This window comes from Pangasianodon hypophthalmus, chromosome 10 (genome assembly GCF_027358585.1).
Source record: "Pangasianodon hypophthalmus isolate fPanHyp1 chromosome 10, fPanHyp1.pri, whole genome shotgun sequence".
NCBI lineage: Eukaryota > Metazoa > Chordata > Actinopteri > Siluriformes > Pangasiidae > Pangasianodon > Pangasianodon hypophthalmus.
This window is the reverse complement of record NC_069719.1, coordinates 17,305,319-17,323,935: the sequence shown is the minus strand read 5'-3', so window position 1 is coordinate 17,323,935 and position 18,617 is coordinate 17,305,319. Positions and strand designations below refer to the sequence as shown.

The following is an 18,617-nucleotide window of genomic DNA, read 5'->3' as shown; positions in this document are numbered from 1 at the left end:
CACTGTAGCAGGCGAAGACTCATATTAGCATGTTAGCTCCTTTCATAGCGCAATATAATGAAATATTGGCCCAGCTTCACCAGCGGTATTAGCTAGCTCTGAAAGTAATGGCACAGAGAATAGCAGAAATACAACATACTCACAATACAAGCACGTCCCTCGTCCCTCAGTGTGCTGGGATGCGCTTTTGAGCGGTAAAAGGCGTTATGTCCTGCTGACAGAGCTCCCCGGTTCTCTCTCTCTCTCTTTCTCTCTCTCTCTCAGGACTTAACTCCGGAGAAGAGAACCCGCGGTGACGTCACCGGGAAGCGCGCGCGGCTCCAGCAGCAGCACTACACCGGTCAGCGTTAAAACATCTTAAAGCGCCTTGCAATCAGGAAGTAGCTTCATTATATTAGCTCTTAATGACACTCTGTTTGACGAGTAATATACTCAAATATATATAATTCTGGCATTAGTTATCCCTTCATTAACAGACTTGCTGGGTTAAAGCACTAGGTGAGCGCGTGCAGTGGGACAGTGTATCCTCAGTTCAGCTGAAGGTGTGCCACAAATGCAAATTGAAGATTCATGAATTTTTAAGATGGCTGAAATTTAAAACTTTTAGAAGTATTCCTGAAGTAGAAATCCAATACTCTATTGAATAGCAACTCTGTTTGTAAATCTAATTAGGACACCTGATACCTGCCTCCATTTGCAACTGCCTCAGGTTACTTAGCAATGGATGGCTGTAAAAGCCTCCTTTACATGTTTACACTGGACCTTGTTTTTCCATGCTGCACACTTCTCCCACTGTAGCTTAGAACAAACCAGATATAAGTGTCAGACTGCTGTTATCCCAATTAACCATGCTCCAAGTTGTTGGGTCATTACTAAACTGAAGATCTCATGTGCTTCTGTTTGATCCTCATGCTGTCTTTCCTGTTAGTTTTCCTGGTTCTTTTACTTACACTACAGCCGATGAAGCACAATTGTGTGTGTGTGTATCTGTGAAATCAAAATGAAAATGAATGCTGAGGATAATCATAACAAGGAAGGTGAACTGAACAGGTGTAAAGGGTTTTCCCACACAAGCATTCAAAGCTACAGGATAATGAACTACCTACAACAGGACTTTAATAGCACTGATATTTATAATTTATCACCTCACAACAGCTGTTAAATGCTTGTCTTAGAAGATGCAAGTTAAGGACAGCTATTAACCCATCAAGTAATTTTGTAGCTGCACACAAACAGAGGTTACAACGTGAGAACATAATACATGAACATACATATACATCTATTGTTAAAAATACCAAAAACCTGGAATAGTGAGGTGAATCCTGAGTGACGCATTAGGCTCAAGTTACCACACATTATGTTGGTTTACTTGCAGAGCAGATGGATAACTCTAAAGAGACCAGGACTACTAATAATTGATTAAAAACCTAGTCAGCAGGACATGGTCTAATCCGTCTTAATAACTTAAACGTGTTTTCACCATGTACAAGAAAGAACACCATACCTGATTCAACTGAACCAAGGTAGAAGGGAAATGTGAAAATATATATAAACAATAAACAAAATAGACTGAAATAAATATTTTTATTTTGCTAGATAATATGCTATGTTGCTATGTTTACACAACCTTCAAACAAAATTGTTCTTAGTCTAAATACAAAAAACAAAATCATTCTATCCTAACAGACATTTGAAAGCTGGGCTAAGTGCCTGAATTGGGGTTAGGGTTGCAATATCAAAGAGAATCTCTAGGAGGCACTCATTCTCCTAGTTCAGCTTGCTGTTGATGGTGGAGTCTACAGATAAGCCATTTGATTTGTTCCCGCTTCTTTTTCACAAGCTTCTGTGGAAACCAATCCCTCAGATCCATGGCAGGATGGAAGGTCCTTGGTGGGTTCTAGAAATAACATAATAAAAAACAGGAACAAGTGAAATCAAAGAAACTGAAATACTACCTATAGCATGGTGTTTTTCATTCAAAACAAATTTTGCTGAATGAGTCTAAACATCATAACTTTAATAATCAAGCTGCTCTCCAAGTTAACAAAGATATAAAACCATGTGTTGCATACTTACTGTGATAAAGCTTTCCACATACTGCAAAACATAAACTCCACAGTCGGTATGATTATCCTGCTGTGGGACCTGCACACTCCATCCGTTCATGGCTTGTTTCTCAAAGCCCCACAATGAGCCCTTTCTCACACGCCACTCCATCTCCAAATACCTTTTTATTTATGACACATCAATACACAGGCATACAACATACCAACACACATGCAAATAATCTGTATATGTATACACACACCTTCCACTTTATTAGGAATACCTGTACAACTACACATTCATGCAATTATCTAATCAGCCAATCATGTGGCAAACATTGCATTGCAATGCAAGGCAAAACATCACACAGATACAGGTCAAGAGCTTCAGTTAATGTTCACATCAAACATCAGAATGTAGAAAAATTGTGATCTCTGTGACTTTGATCATGGCATGGTTGTTGGTACTAGATGGACTGGTTTGAATATTTCATAAACTGCTGATCTCCTGGGTTTTTCACACACAACAGTCTCTAGAGTCTACACAGAACGGTGTGAAAAACAAAAAACATCCTGTGAGTGGAGGGACTGCATGTTGAACCACCTTGTTGATTAGAGAGATCAGAGGAGCTGACAGGAAGTCTATAGTAACTCAAACACCCTTCACAACTGGGGTGAGAAGAAAAGCATCTCAGAACACAACACAACACAAACCATGAGGTTGACAGGCAGAAGAGCACATTGGGTTTCACTCCTGTCAGCCAGGAACAAGAATCTGAAGCTACCATGGGCACAGACTCATCAAAACTGGACAGCTTCAGACTGGAAAAAGACCAGGTGATCTTCAACTGTCCAGTTTGGGTGAGCCTGTGCCTCTGTCACTCACAAAATGTTTTTTGTTTTTCCGCACTGTTCTTTGTAAACTGTAGAGACTGTTGTGTGTGAAACTACCAGGAGGTCAGCAGTTTCTGAAATACTCAAACCAGCCCATCTGGCACCAATAGCCATGCCACGATCAAAGTCACAGGGATCACACTTTTTCTTCATTCTGATGTTTGATGTGAACATTTAACTGAGGCTCTTGTCCTGTGTCTACATGAATGATTGCATTGTGCTGCTGCTCATTAGATAACTGGATGAATGTGCAGCTGTACAGGTGTTCCTAATAAAGTGGACAGTGAGTGTACATTCACATGGAACTAGAGGTGTGCATTGGTACTGGTACGGTGTGACCCTACAAAAAATATATATAAATACACATACACACACATACAGAGAGAGAGAGAGAGACGTTCATTAGAAAATACTGGGTATTCAAAAAAATAACTGTGGGAGCAGACAGGATTGGTCTAACTTTGGATTGGCCAGGATTCTTTTGCAAGCAGGCAGGAGTGGGATTTATGAAAACAATGCAAGTAATCGATTAGATGACTTACTCACTTACTCTTGTAATACTTTCACCACTGCTGGTTTGGCACCACAGCTGAGAGAGTCCATAATGAGAATGCAGGGCCTACAGATACATGATAAAAACACAAAATAAGATGACTAGTATGCCCAACATAAACTGCAGTGTAACAATGTTTTAAGAAAGAATCCTGCTTTGAAACTGAAAGGTATGTCATAGACAGACAAGAGACCTGAGTGTAGTACTCACTGTTTAGAAGTAGTATCACTTATTTTGAATACATATCTGCTGGTTCCATTATACTAAAGAAAAAAAAAAGGTATTAAAAAGTTACTAATAGCATGACAAAACACTGATATCAGTTCACACATCTATGGAACCAAGAAGATGTTGACCAAATTACCTGAAATTCATCATCTAGGTCATCATCTGAAACAAAGCAGAAGCCCTCATCCATCTCACCTGTAAAGATTGGGAGGAGGGTAATGTTTCACTCCATTACTTATTTATTTTAGTGGGCCACCTTTTGATTTGTATAATCAGCCTGAAAGCAACTGCACCAACTCAGAAGTGATTATCAATTTTTATGCAAAATAAAACATTACCTTATGTTCAGTAGCAAAACAAACAGTTGTTGTAAGTGGCATAAAAGCAAAAACAATCAAAAGTGCTTTTTCAATTACATGAAAAACAGCATTTACTGAAGCTGAAAGCGCTATAATTTCAGGAATGTCGCTTAAACTTGCCATTTTAACAGCGTCAGCTTGCATGTGTCACCACGTACTGTAGATATTGACTGATTTCCACACAGATCAATGCACAGCTTGGGTACTGTATGTTACTTACTAAGAATGGAGGTTACTTCATGTGTTAATTCTGATTCACACATTTCAGTGTGACTAATTTTGAGTAGGTCACCTGATATAAGTTAAATTTTATCAATTTACTGTCACTGGAAATAAACCCAGTTGGGCTAAGGATATGCCTTCTGCCCTTCTTTAATTATTTGAATATCTGTATGAGTTAATGAATGGATATTTGGTTAACATCCTATGAGTGGAGAATAAAAGCATATTTAATATGTTGTAATCAAAGTATCATTTTCCACCGCATTAAACGTGCAGAGTGTGCAATCTCACTTCTGGGTGTTCAAATAACCATGCACATCCCTAGCAGGGATTGAATAACCAATCAGCGCTGAGTTTGTTGTTACCTTCAGATGCACTCCTCTTGAAAACCTGCTCAGACGTTTGGTGTCTGTAGAAAAGTGACATGGGGTTTGAAAAAGGGGAGCTGGGAGTAAACACTATCGAGCTCTCCTCATTCTTTTTCTCACAAGGATCCATAATGGAGCAGTGTGAAGCTTGGCCCGGGAAGCAGATAACAGCCAGGTACCAGTGAGCCCTGAGATAAAATCAGCGTTAGCTAATATTTAATAATGATTAAAAAGTCTACATCAAATCTGACACTGATGTTAAACATTATGTGAAAAGTTACTTATGAAAAAAAAATACCTCTCTAAAAAATAAAGGGAAAAGCAGAACTCACGACTGGTTAATCGGAACAAAAATGAAGTCCTTCTTGAAAAGATCCAAATGCCTGGTCCATGTTTTCACCCGGTTATGCCTCCTCTCTTGAATGCTGTGGGCAAGTTGGACAACATAATATTTGGGGATACATAAGCATCAGATAATTGTATGGACTATAGCTTTCAGACTTACGATAAACCTGTGCTGTATAGATCCTCCTTCAGGTCATTCTGAGTGAGACTCTTGTAGAAGAAGGAGCTGAACACATGACACCTGTTGGCATCTTCCTCCTGTAACTTCTCACAGACCAAATATCTGAAACACATACAAAATAAACTGTAAGCAAAATTTCTTCAAAAATAAAACCCATTAGGAGTTTGCACCTACTTCAAATAGAAATCCATTATCACGTCATTGAGGAATTCACCCTCTTCGAGACAACTGAGGTCTTCCTTACTGATGGAAAAGCCACCCTTAGCTGGGGGAGGTGGGTACACAACCAGTCTGGAAAACAAAAGCCTCTAGAGATGCTACCAGAAGCATATCAAAGTAGTATTAATAACTAAAACCACTCACGTTTTGGCTAATTGAGTGTGTGAGGATGGGCACGCCATTGCGTCATCATCACCATCATCTTCACTGTCTGAAATACTCAGGGTTGTTACCTCACTCTGAACATTAGTGGGAGAGAAGGCAACCGAGTATAACTCCTAACCCCAACACAAAGAAAAGAGATATCCTGTATATCATCCTCCTGTTATCAAAATATTCTAAATTAACAAATTGTCTAAGTTTCCACTAAAATATATAGACTCCTTACACGTGATCACAATACTAATAATAGCTCTTGCACGCAAAAATTAAAGAATACATTCTTTAAAGTAGCAAGGTCACACTTCCATGACAACTCACCTTCTGACAATGTTTATGTGCCATTAGTCTGTCAGTGGCTTCCTCATATGTTAGTGTGACTAGGAAGTTGCTTAAATTCCTAAGCCTGCCAATTTCTGTGAATATTTCTTCTAGTGTGGCCTCCTCCAGCACTGTTGGCACACTCTCAAAGATAATGATGAGGTATTTTTCTTGCTGATCTGTCAGGGGGAAAGAATAATCTTCTGAAATGGTCATAATTATCCTGATTTTTAGCTAAGCTGCTATTCTGGCTTTAAAGAAATGCTCCAGTGTTTTTTTTTTTTTAAGTAAATGACTAGCTACTGCATCTGTATCATTAGAGTGAAAACAACGAAAAGCAAGAAAATGTTTCCGTGACCAAGAAAAGAATGGAAAATCAGTGTACACAAAACTCACTTATAATGGAGTTCTAAGTGCACCTTTCTTATCCGTCTCAAAAGATAAATGTGTCATTTCACAACAGGTTTATTACCAGCTGTGCTTTTGCATCACTGAATGATATGACGAAAAAATATGACACACCACTTTAGGGAGCAGAAATGCAGCAGAAACTGAAGTGTGAAAAGACTTTCGCCTACTAACTCTTGCTCTGACGATCATCCCGCGTCCCCATATCTGTAGACATGGCGAGCTGCTCTCCCAGATGCCGACAGGCTGCATCAGTCATTTGCAGAAACAGAGCAGGCAGTCTATGTCCTCTGCACCATTCACAGCTGGTGAGCTCTAACGCCTCAATTCGCACTTTAAAAAAGGACAACACAGGTCAAGAGAGGCTTCAAGGCAAAAATAACTTTGGTGCATTTTAAACGAGAGGCTATGCAAGAATAACAAGCAGTCCGTACAGAATTAATAATACATGTGATGTTACATTTTCAAAGATCAATAGCAGTCCCTTTCAACCTTAATTCAAGGGCAGAACTGATGAGGGTGAATATGTACTCATTACCAAGTGATGAGAGGAGACTATACGACTGCTTAACTGCCTGAGTAAGCAAACCAATATCCACTTTACACCATCCATAATATGGTTCGTACCTTCACTTGTAATCTCAATATAATCCAATGAAAACTGCAACAGAAACATAGACTAGTTAGAGTTGGCCATTTCTTTGCACCAACAAACTCCTTATTAGCTGAATGAATAAGACTTAATTCATCTTGCATAACCATTATATCCTAGCCAAACAGGCCGATTATATCCCAGGAACACTAGGTGTAAGGCAGAAATACACCCTGGATAGGATGCCAATCTATTACAGGGCAACACACACACACTCACACTCACACAAAGGGGCAATTTAGCTTAGCCATTCCAGCTGCCAGTATGTTTTTAGGAGGTGGAAGGAACCTGGAGGAACCCAAAGGAAACCTGTACAGACACTGATTGTGCACAGAAACTCCACACAAACAGTAACTCAGGATGGTGCTGTGAGAATTCAGTCTTAAAATCTGAAAAGGCCAAAGACTCACTGTGACAGGCCCTCTGAAAATCACGTTTAGTGTTCCAAGTTTAAGACTTTTGACACCGAGAGTAAGTTTGTTACACCCTTCCATATGTGCTGCAGAGGCTGGTTCCCTTGCCTTGTGTTTTTTTGGCAAAAGGTATCCATACTGCAAAGAAACACACATGTTCACAATACATGACAGATAAGGATGCAAATGAAACTAGTAAAATGATATCAACAATAAATGATTGCTGCCTGGACCGCACGCAACAAACAATGCATTCTAAAACCATTTTGCATCTTTCATAGTACCTGATCCCTCATTCGATACTTTCGTGGAACTCTGAGCAGAGGCTGTGTATCCACATATGACATCAGTTCTTCCGAGTTGGATCTCTTAGGTTTAACAACCGGGCCTGTTTTATGAAAAGTCACTGTTATTCAGATATTTGACACATCCACAGGCTACATCTGCACCCTCACCTACACTACAAACTCTTGATAAGCTAGTCGACAAGACGCGGCACAAATGCATTCACATTTTCCAAACAGTGCACTACAGAGCAGGATTTTTTACCTGCAAATCATTCATCACCCCTAAAAGCCAACAGAACATCATATGTGAACTTCACTGTTGCAGTGATATCTCCAGCCCTTCTAAAGACACATCAGTGGTCTTGCATGCATTTCATTCAGCACACAAATACAAAAGGAATGCTTACAAGATCAGCAATGAGTGTATTTATTTGGAGCATAAATTACAAACTTACCAACTTTATTCATGAGTGGTAACTCATTTGTCTCAGGATTCTCCATCTCGTCATTGCTGCCCATCCTGCAAGTGGTACACTAATGAGAAATTATGGGTTCCTATTTCATTTGAAACAATGTTATACACTTAAAAAAAAACTACATAGCCAACCTTTTTGCATTCTTACTCCTATCAACCAGAAGAGCATGCTGGAAGTGACGCCTTTTAAGGACAACACCTTGTGATGGAAGTGTGCACTGGTTAATGGACAATGTAAACCTGTTATTTTCCTCTAGGATTTGTGGCATGCTTGGTGAGGGCTCACTGCAGGACAGAGAAACATTTTTTAAGGAAAAACACAAAGACATGCAATGTCCCAGTCCTCCATTCTTCAGTCATAGCAGTCTGTGCAATCTTTAGTTCAGCTTCATTTTGAGGTTGGAACTTTGAGGGGGAAAAAGAAAGAAAAAAAAGACATCATAACTCATAGCATATGGTTATAGTGTTGTGGGGAGGGGGGAGGGGGGATGTCCAACATGTAACTGGTTAATTTCTGGTGGTCTTAAAAAAATAAAACTGTATTGCTTATATCTTAATAAATAAGAAAGTGGTTGATAAGGAAGAAAGGGAAACCCCATAGTGAGTTTTAGTTTCTAACCATGTCTGGGCTAGTGTATCTCAGCTAGCACTAGCTATTTAAAATACAAAAAAACAACTCTGTCTGTTACCTTCTTAGCACAAACCTTGTTATTCACTGGCTGAAGCATCAATTTGGTATTATTTACAAACCTTACAAGCTTTAACTAAGTTACATTAGGTTATCTAACATTTCTCCCGTTCAAACACTACCTCGACGCCCTACAGAGCGAGACCAGCCGTTTATCAGGGTTACTATGTTGCGCATGCGCAAAACGCAATCAATTTAAACAAATTAGCTTTCGTTAGGCACTAACTGCTGCTGTTCGATTCCAGCATGTTTCAGAGTCGATTCTGATTCTGATTCTAAGTAATGCTAAGCGATGTAGTCGATTCAAAGAGTCGATTCCATAAAATCATTTTCTCGAGTCTAAAAACCAAGGCAAAAGGAAAGAAATCTGTCAAAATAAATAGTTCAGTATTAATGACGTGCATGATACAGCTATAACTGCTGTTATGAGTTTCAAACAAAACAGAAGACTAGTTATTTTTACTATACACTTGAATTGAAAGGCTTTAACCCAACTACAAATAAAGACAACCTAATAATGTGTTCTGTTGGTGGAAGTTTCAGCAATAAAAAGCTCTATGGCTCCAATTAAAAGCCAGACTATCACTGTACACATCTGGATAATGAGTTTAATACTTGAATAGATAGATTGGGCGCAAAAATAAACCTGAATGGGTCTAAACAAATCTGCAGCTTATTATGCCAAATCGCCCTCCCTCCCTCCTTAAATGACTGCAGATGCCACATTGCGCCTGTAGAGGGCACTCGTGAGGCTTGTGTAGTTTTCTGTCTGTGTGGAGTATTGTTAAATGGTGTTGAACGGACCAGTGTAGCACTTGCACAAAGGTATTTTTCCCTGTTTTTCTTTTTGTTGTTAGTATAAATTGGGGGAATACTTCATGTTTTAACCGTGTTCACCCTTATAATGCCCAACTGTCTTATACGAACCCCAGTGTTCATGGAGCGAAACAGACACCGTGTAGAATCGAGTCCAAAGCTCTGGAATCGACTCCCAAGTGCCTGGAATCGGAGAATCGACTCTTATTGGTATCGACTCCCAGGTATACAGGGTAGCAAAAACATAACCAGGCCTTTGCCCGACTTTTTTTTTTTTTTTTTCACCAGCAGAGAAAAGCTGGAGAAGAAATTTGTAACCTCAAATTTTAAAGTCACACTGTGGGTGGGTAAGTACGGGAGTTCCTAATAAAGTGCACAGTGAGTGTATAACGTTATGTGCTTATGTACTGTGTATGTCAACTTAGCAGCGCAGTACTCTTGTGCGCATGCGCGTCCAAAGCGCTTGCTAGTTGCATTTTAAGTGTTTGTATTGTAGCCAAGTCATTTATGCTCTATCAGTTAAATGCTTATATCCTAAAGACGCCAGATGTCCTATTTATTAACTGAGTCAATGAGCCAAATCAAGTTAACTAAAATTTTATGTACAAGCAGACTGCAATTTCTGTACATACAAGGAACAGATATAATTCCTTAATAGTACTTAAAACCCAGACCTTCTCTGATCTTTAGTTATAAAGCCAATATACTAAACTGCATAACAACAGGCTTGGAGACATACATTTTTACAACTGTTTATTTACTCAATAAAACGCAAAACAATTTATGCAAACACTATCATGTCCATTTTTTTTAAATGTAGACAAAACAAGTATGAGTGAGACAGTCTCGATGCAGATGGGTGAGGATTCAGACTGTAAAGGCAGCACAATGCTTCTAGCAAACAGCATTCAGTTCCTTCACATCTGGGCCTTAACTCCTAACATAAAATAGTCACAAAAACACGGCTCATGCTAATCAATAGCAGAATAAAATAAATAAGAAAACAAGATACACAATGCAGTAAAATTAGCAGCAAAACCTTAATTAAATGCCATTTGATCAGTAGTGTCACTGTTCTGATTGATTAGTATCAAATACCACTTTCCATTCCAACAGTAGTTTCATTATTGGAAACTGTCTGAGCAGTATTGAATCAATCAAACTGAACCAAAGTGCCATTAAAAAAAATACAAATATATCACTCATTCACTATACATGTATAACATTCACATGCTCCCATTAGATATGTAGTAACTAACTAAATGCTAAAAGGGCAACGTGTTACATTCTTTGAGTTTGGTTTCTTAATTATTTTTCATTTTAAAACGTCCCTTTCTTTTGTTTTCTTTTTGTCTTCCTACACTTCCTTTATAATATCTTTGTCCTTTATCCAAAAAGACCCAAAAAAGCAAATCCAAATATGGTAGACTGATAGAATTCACAGTATAGTTAATTGTTATTGTGCTAGCTTGTCAGTAACATAAATATTTTGTAGAATGACCCTAATGAACAGAGCAAGTACAGAGCGATGACAAAATATGCAGGAGATCTAAGGCAAATAACTGCATTCCAGGCAGCATCCTTTTTTTTTTTTTTGCTTTTTCTTCAAAAATACTTTCTCACCGTAACATTTACTGTGTTAAGTCCATTGTGCTACCCTCAGCGTCTGATGCCTTGTTCGTGTTCATTCTCCATGTGGTAATGTAAAACATGCTGAGATGACTAGGATATATCACTGCTGATGCTATTGTCTGGGGGTGAAGCGGGTAGTACTGGGCCTCTGAGGTGTAGTGCATGAACTGTAGTAGGAGTAGACAAACATACTTAGTACATACGGGGCATCCATAGATACAGAGGTAATGGAGGAGATATCAACAGCGTGCAATGGGGGAATAATTCCAAGGGGGGGAAATTAGTGGGGTAGAGGGCAGGAGAATGGGGATATGGAAAGGAAGGAAGGGAGGGAAGGGACGGGAAGGGAAGGGAGAACTCAGTATTCATCCTGGTCCAAGTGGGCCTGCTCATCGATGTCCTCATCTTCTGGCGCTGCAAATCCTTCCTGCATTCCGAGAAACATGCCATTTATTAGAGTTATTTCTCATCTCTCTCGATTTCTAGCCTTACATTCACACTAACAAGCAACCAGTTGCTCATGTCGCTTGTAGCTTGTCTCTTGTGGGCATGTAGCGAACGCTACTGCTGTCACTTGTGCATGTGAACTACTTGTACCAGCTACATACACTCACCAGAGGTATTAATATCTCTGCTACTAACTTCCAAGCTTTATTTTTCTTTGTAATGTCTCTATACACATTGAATGAGAGTCATATATGACAGGATAAAATGAAACCATGGTTTCATCTTTTTTCTTCCATTTTTGTGCATCAGTCTGTAAATAGGAACTAATTGCAGGTGAAAAATGACAAGTTGCGAGCGTGAAACTGAAGAATGTTGGATTACATTACATTGGTCTGAGGAAACTTTCGAGCCAATTGTTTGGATTTGCTGCTTTACTATGTAATACATAATTTGCATGAAATCTCAACTATCACACTGTCACTTTGTCACTTGCTGCTGTTACTAAAATCGTGACTCCGTGTTACGCACATACATAGAAAATGAATGGGTCATTGGTTTGATTTGTCTTGTTAGTGTGAACCTAGCGTAACGCATAATCACTCAACTATTACCAAATCATTATCCACTCATACCTCTGTGGCATAAAGGATGTCGACTATCCTAGTGAGGATGGGGTTGTTCTCGTTCTCGTGTTCCTGGCAGATCAGCTCAATGTCTCGCAGTTTGCTGAAGTAGAAATCTCTTTCCTTCTCCAGACCGTCTACAGTTAACTTCAGTTCCATTAACTTTGCAAAGGAAACAGAAAGAAACAGGGAAGGACGACTTCTGTTACTACTGAGAGAGGGCAGGCAGAGGTAGATCTATTCTGAGGAATGTAGGTCATTAAAAACAGGCCAAACAGTTCTGTACCTATAATGAGAATATTGGACATACACTATTGGACGTATTGTAATCATTTGCTACACTATGACTACAGAAAAGAGTTCACTCATCTGTACAAGTAGTAGGCTGAGATAAACAGACAAAGTATCAGTTACTAAAGATAGATTTGCAATTGTGTAGAATTATAAAAAACAATTATACATCACCCAACTTACGTGAAAGACTGGAAGGCAGATTAAGACGTCCTTACCCTCCCAGTGACTCTACCTGTTGATTAAGCTCCATGATCTCAGCATCGCCACCTCCATTCCGAGCGAGACTGGGGTTCTTCCTGACTGTAGGGTTCATCACCCTCTGTGGCGTGGGCATGTTTTTGGGTACTGTTGGTGATGTTCTCTGTGGCCCTGAAATCAAAACCACTTCAGTGGTGAGCCATCATCTTATTACCACCAAGCTATACAAAATAAAAACAAACATGCAGTAAGCTGATGTACTTTAAATATGCAGAAGTAGCAACGTTTAATGATGTGCTAGGCTAAATCTGGTATGTAAAGCCTGAGTAAGATCAGCCTTCTAGTCTAAAGCCATTGCATGGACATTTTGTTAATTCTGTAACATTGGTTAAACTCAAATGGGAACAAGAACTCTGTAAAATATTAGCTTTTAGGGCACGTTTAACCAAAGTCACATCATTATGAAAAGATGTTATTAGAGACTGAATTGTGGACACATTTCCAATCCAGCCCAATGACATCAAAGCAAAGGTCAATTGTTAACCATTTTTAATTTGCAGGTTACTTGTCATATTTGTTGTCCTATTATTGACTTCAAAATGGCATATTATAATAAAACAAATATCTGGCTCAATTATAATATTTTCATAGTACTTCCTGACGTCAAAACAATGAAGAATTTTCAGATCATATTTTTTGGATTGAGAGGTAACAAAAACTTACTCAAAAACACATACATCCTTGCAGTGCATGAGAATAATTTAAGTTCTGCCTGTACATAATTTAAACTATTAGCCCAAGTCATCACCGTGCAACTTTGGTTGTTATTCACATGTTTGCCTTGAGCGTTTTCTCAATGGCACTGAGCTGAATATTTATTTCACCACAAGATGCAATTTCACACTGTTCACTTTTATGGAAGCTTGAGCATGGAGCAGTCATTCCCAAGACCGTGCACAAACCGGCCACTTGCAGGGTAGAAGCTCAGCGATGGATGCAGCAGAGGTGCAGTAGAATCATGGGGTTACCTGGACCAGTTCTCTTGGGTTTGTGGGAAAAGTGTTCACCTGGATTCGGGGGAGGAGCGATGTCTTGGCCCTGTCTAGCTTGAAGAGGATCATACTCTTTTCCATCATAGTTGGCATCAAAGAATTTCTTGAACCACTGGACGAATTCAAAGTTGTCTTGGAACTTTCCCTTTACAAGCTTTTCCACTGGGATTATCTGATCGAGTAATAAAAAGGAAAAATAATTACAAATAGACAATTCATTCAGGTCGTTTTGAACCTCTCGTAATATTGAATCTACTTTGTGGTATAATCATGAAGACATGTTGACACTCACTGCCTGAAAACTGATAACAAAATATGAAATTCTCAATTTTTCAATAAATAACTAAGCAAAGCACAATGTACAGACACTTGATATATAAAACTGTCAGATATGTAATCAAATGTAAGCTCAGTATAACTGACTTTTTCCCCATATAGTGTTATGAAATTTATATTGCATAAGTGGGTAAGCAAAACAATGGACTTTTAATACATTATTGTTGAATAAAAAGCATTGCTAAATGAAATGACAATATTTAAATGAAAATATTTAAAACAATGAAAACAGACTAACTTTGTCCACACTCATCCTCTTGAAAGCTGCCTGAAGAACTTTGAAATTGTGTATATACTCGTGTTCCAGCTTTGCTTGGAATTTCACCTTCTTTAGAAAAATACACCCTGGGAATAACATGTCCATGAACTGACAATATGCTGCACCTATAGATAAACAAAAACACAAAAATGTTTATCTTGTTCATTATGATTCTAAGTCATTATGCTTAAATAAGGAGTGCCATTTTGATCTGGTGAACAAACAGCATCAGTCAGAATCACTCAGATCCAAATGAGTTTGTGACACTTGGGAAATTTGGGGGAAAGACAATGACCAAGACAGTGAATGTAGCTAATGTGAAACTGTCAGTCTGTTTATTGATGAACATGGTGAACATGGTGAGACTCACCTGAACATAACTGTTCTATTTTGGTGTAGCTGAGCTGGAGAGAGTCATTCACCCATGCCAGCATGTCATGTCGGCTCAGGTTCTCATTGGTTACAGACGTGGAGTATACATTCACCGCCATTCCTTACATGGAGGAAATGATGTAAAGACAGTTATTATTATGTCTGGCTGGACTTTATCCATTGGAATTTGACCGGACAGTGAAAAGTGGCCATTTCAAAGTGAACATAAAGTCAAAAGACCTTTGGGGCAGGAAGGGGTAACTACATTTTTCATGGAAGATTAAAAAAAAAAAGACTTCTGTCTTTTAGATAATTAATACTGATCAATCATGTGCAATATGACAGGGACAAAGTAAACAGATCACATTTTCTTTCAGGTTCTCTGAGCAAAACATGATGTTTGTTATAAAGAAGGTGAATTTTATGCAATAGGTTAAAAAAGCACTAAACAGCATAGTGCTCTGGTCTTCTACATCTCTAGTTATCTAAAGTGTTGAATCATCACAGAGTAAAGAAAGCAAGCACATCACAATCCTTCACATTTTAATCTTAAAAAGTTAATCCTTCCAGATTAGATTGGGATTCTTTAGCATTTAAATAAACAGTTACCAAGTAGCCTGGACACATCTGCTTCACCCAACCTGTTCAACAATCTGTGATCTGTACCAGAGGTTCTCAAAGTGGAGTCCAAGGAAATCCTGGTGTCAGCGAAGCATAGCCAGGGGGTCGTGATTTTTTTTTTTACACTGGTGAAAATCCAACTCGTTCTCAATCCCAACACGTCAAATATTGAAGCATGGGCAGAAGCCTTTCGCGTCACTGCGCGCATGCAGAAGGGTGCCTTTGGCTTCACTATAAAGACGTGCTTGGCTATTAATGAAAGCCAATTTACTTCAGCTCTCTGATGCAAAAATTAAACACATTTACTGGCTCTTGTGCTTCAAATGTGAACGAATGAACAAAGCACAGTCCATAATAAAGAATAACACTTTCTCTTTTTTTCTATTTTTGTTGTTCTGGTATGGAAGTGCTGGTGGAAATCACAACCCATCATTATCAAAGTTATTATTAAGGGTGTCCCAAAAGTCTCCAGACAGAGGGGGAAAATAACACTTTTTAGCAAAACATCTTCCAAAAATTTTCATACTTAGTTTATTTTTTTTTTTTTTCGGATAGCCTTTAAGAATTCATAGACAAAAGAAGAACGTATTGAAATCATTCTAATGGCTGGATCGGGAAGCTGTCACAAGCTTGTGATGGACTTTAACAGGAAACATGGCAAGCACATCACACACGACACTGTTACCAAACTTATTAAAAATTCAAAAAGACTGGAAGTGCTGCAGACCAACCGAGAAGTGGACGTCCACGAGCATCCACTGACGAAGGCACAACCGACGTGGTGCTGGTGTACACAGTCCCCTGTGTATGAAGACTTCTGGGACACCCTGTAGTTACTAGCCTGTTTGATCAGTCACTTGAATTGAATGGATTCAATCAAAACATCATCTCAAAATCAAGTAGCCTATGAATAATGTCACCTTGGGCATAATGTGTATGGTAGGTGGAAAGTTCAGAAATGGAACTCTAATAAACAGACAAAATATTACTGTACATATTGAACTCAATCATGAAGTATATGAGTACTCATGGGGCCATTTTGAAATGTACAGTTAAAGTCCCTGGTTACAGAAAGCTTGAGAAGCTCCTGTCCATGCATTTGATTCTGTGCTGCACTGGGACCAATTTCCTAAAAGCATCATGACCTTTATAACACCTTTATTCCTAGTGGCAGCAAATCACTGGTTCTCTGTGACATTTTGGATTGGCAATCCTACCATGCAGTGCAGATGTGAGTTTAATCTGCAGGTGTTTAACACTTGGAGTTTTTTTTTTTTTAACTCTGCCCCATTGCACAGTTAACGTGCCATCGCACGCGCAGGAGATTCACTCGTAAAGAAAACCCCATTAGACTGCAGTTTATTTTGATGAGGAATATTTACAAAAGAGAAAGTGTGTAATTAATATTAGATTGGGTGTAAACACGTTGTCCTGAGCTCTACCGTTACCTTTAGAGTATCTCTGCACTGATAAATGAATGGCTAGCTCTCTAGATTCTGCTTCAGGACCACTGATTATTAATATGTGCATATTTACTGTAAACACACATCATGTTGGCCCTCTGGAACGACACCTGGGGTAGGTTAGAATGGTATTTGATCAGTTAGCTGAGTCAGTAAATGTCCACACTGACAGAGCAGACAGCGGTGTGCAACCTTACAGACCGCATTTCCAGCGAGCATTTCTTCACACAGCCTGCAGGCCCACAGCCCACCAGCCCACACCGTCATTGTCGTCTGTACGGCTTCAGAGCGCTCTTATTTTACTCCGAGCTTTCATTTATAAGATGATGACTGGACTAAATGTCATGCTGCCTCACTAAAAACAGATGTAAATGGCGGCAGGCCGCGGCGCGCGCGCTGCACTCTGTCACTGGAAGCGCCGTTCTGACTGACTGACTGACTGACTGGACCCTCAGACCCTCACACACTCACACAGCCACAAAGGCCCAAACGCCAAAACGGCCCGAGCGCGTGTTTAGCAAATAAACAACAAAAAGACCAAATACATATTCTTCAAGTACTTACTGTATTATCTTTTGCCTACGTTCCCAGTGTAGACTACGTAACGCCTCCTGTCAAAAGCCCAGACTAGCCCTGCTGGGTTAGCGGTTACAGCGCGGTGCAGTGGTTTGTAACGGGCCGCCCCCGCCGCTACTGCGCATGCGCCGAACTGTCCTGCGCCCCGCCCCTGCCGTTTATATGCCCAAGTCTCACAGTTAATACTTTAACAAATACAAACATTTCAAAATGCATTTATTATTTTTAATAATGCAATATTATTATTGATTCTGATTTGTCAGAAGGTGTTGATTAATTTTCTATAACAGCAGCTCTGACAGTATTTCCAAATGCAAGACAAATCACTGCTTTGTATTAATGCACTAGTTCTAATACATTATAGTTTATGCTGTAACTTGTTGTAACAGGTAAACTTAAAGCTGTATCTTAAAGTTTTCTGACACAGGAAAGTTTTTAAGATGGAGGGTTTTCCAGTTTCTCGATAATATGTGATAACATGACAAGCTGCTTTTTTTGTCTTATTAATTTCAAGAGAAAGAGAAAAGAGAGGGTGGTGAGGGAACGACTGTTTATAGCTGTTATCGAACGTGTGCTAACAGGATCTTTTTTTGCAGATAAATAAAATCTGAGCATTTGCAAAGTGCTGTGCAGGAATCGAACACTTCAGTACATGCTGTTATTGGAAAATAATCAGCTTTGGAATCACATCACACCAGTGTTGATTATTTTTCTATAGCAGCACACCCTGTTTGGTTTTCTATAGCAAATGTCCAAGGTCTGGCTTTATTTTTATACATTAAATTATTCCTGCAGCTAGATAGAAGACAAACTAAATCAATTCATCAATGTGTGGGAGAAATTTTCTCAGATAGTGACGGAATCTACGTCAAGTTTACCCTGAATATTTGCCGAATGCAAAGCCTGGACTATAAAACACTTTTGTCCACAGAGGTTGAAATGTCTGTATGTTTAATTTGTAAAAAGTGGTGCAGTGTTCAGAGAATATAATTTCAATGTTTTTTTAACCACATGTAATAACTATATTAGCTATAGTTAAAGTGTAAGAGTACTGTCACATGTCAACAAGGCATTTGTGGTAGAACTATTATGACATAATGTCTTCTACTCC

The 18,617-nt window shown here is 39.0% G+C and overlaps 3 protein-coding genes across 9 annotated transcripts in view; all 3 read right to left on the bottom strand.

The window, feature by feature from the left end:
- myo6b (myosin VIb) overlaps positions 1-508 on the bottom strand; it is a 36,658-nt gene extending 36,150 nt beyond the window's left edge. Inside the window, exon 1 of one of the 2 annotated variants that reach the window (XM_026934320.3) lies at positions 140-508. The gene's annotated coding sequence lies outside the window, so the exon portion shown is untranslated. The remainder of the gene's footprint in view (positions 1-139) is intronic. The other variant, XM_026934319.3, reaches the window with a different exon arrangement.
- A 1,057-nt stretch (positions 509-1,565) lies between these two features.
- Positions 1,566-8,991, bottom strand: senp6b (SUMO specific peptidase 6b). 5 transcript variants are annotated; one of them, XM_034307861.2, is made up of 18 exons: positions 8,940-8,991; positions 8,262-8,414; positions 8,110-8,174; positions 7,652-7,755; positions 7,365-7,505; positions 6,930-6,963; positions 6,477-6,635; positions 5,895-6,073; positions 5,559-5,692; positions 5,370-5,486; positions 5,175-5,297; positions 5,002-5,094; positions 4,667-4,857; positions 3,857-3,915; positions 3,703-3,755; positions 3,490-3,558; positions 2,077-2,227; positions 1,566-1,897 (listed from the first exon to the last, which is right to left on the bottom strand). In XM_034307861.2, exons 2-18 carry the CDS (start codon positions 8,396-8,398, stop codon positions 1,760-1,762), a joined length of 1,947 nt encoding a protein of 648 aa, XP_034163752.2. In that variant the 5' UTR covers positions 8,399-8,414; positions 8,940-8,991; the 3' UTR covers positions 1,566-1,759. The 5 variants fall into 5 exon arrangements, with proteins under 5 accessions (XP_034163752.2, XP_026790086.3, XP_026790088.3 ...); XM_026934285.3 differs by having other exon boundaries at positions 8,834-8,977; XM_026934287.3 differs by having other exon boundaries at positions 5,559-5,653; positions 8,834-8,977.
- A 1,382-nt stretch (positions 8,992-10,373) lies between these two features.
- mapre3a (microtubule-associated protein, RP/EB family, member 3a) lies at positions 10,374-17,649 on the bottom strand. Of its 2 annotated transcripts, none has more exons than XM_026933935.3 (7): positions 17,495-17,649; positions 14,845-14,967; positions 14,454-14,599; positions 13,856-14,051; positions 12,862-12,998; positions 12,345-12,497; positions 10,374-11,692 (listed from the first exon to the last, which is right to left on the bottom strand). In XM_026933935.3, exons 2-7 carry the CDS (start codon positions 14,963-14,965, stop codon positions 11,624-11,626), a joined length of 822 nt encoding a protein of 273 aa, XP_026789736.1. In that variant the 5' UTR covers positions 14,966-14,967; positions 17,495-17,649; the 3' UTR covers positions 10,374-11,623. The 2 variants fall into 2 exon arrangements, with proteins under 2 accessions (XP_026789736.1, XP_026789737.1); XM_026933936.3 differs by having other exon boundaries at positions 13,895-14,051; positions 17,495-17,648.
- Positions 17,650-18,617: the final 968 nt, after the last annotated feature.

Coding starts and splice junctions, on each gene's coding strand:
- mapre3a (XM_026933935.3), bottom strand. CDS start 14,965: ATGGCGGTGAATGTATACTCCACGTCTGTAACCAATGAGAACCTGAGC. Junction 12,498..12,861: donor TCATGGAGCTTAATCAACAG/GTAGAGTCACTG, acceptor TCCTTTGCAAAG/TTAATGGAACTGAAGTTAAC. Junction 11,693..12,344: donor ACATCCTTTATGCCACAGAG/GTATGAGTGGAT, acceptor CTCGGAATGCAG/GAAGGATTTGCAGCGCCAGA.
- senp6b (XM_034307861.2), bottom strand. CDS start 8,398: ATGCCACAAATCCTAGAGGAAAATAACAGGTTTACATTGTCCATTAAC. Junction 7,506..7,651: donor AGTATCGAATGAGGGATCAG/GTACTATGAAAG, acceptor GTTTCTTTGCAG/TATGGATACCTTTTGCCAAA. Junction 6,964..7,364: donor TTTTCAGAGGGCCTGTCACA/GTGAGTCTTTGG, acceptor TTTCTGTTGCAG/TTTTCATTGGATTATATTGA.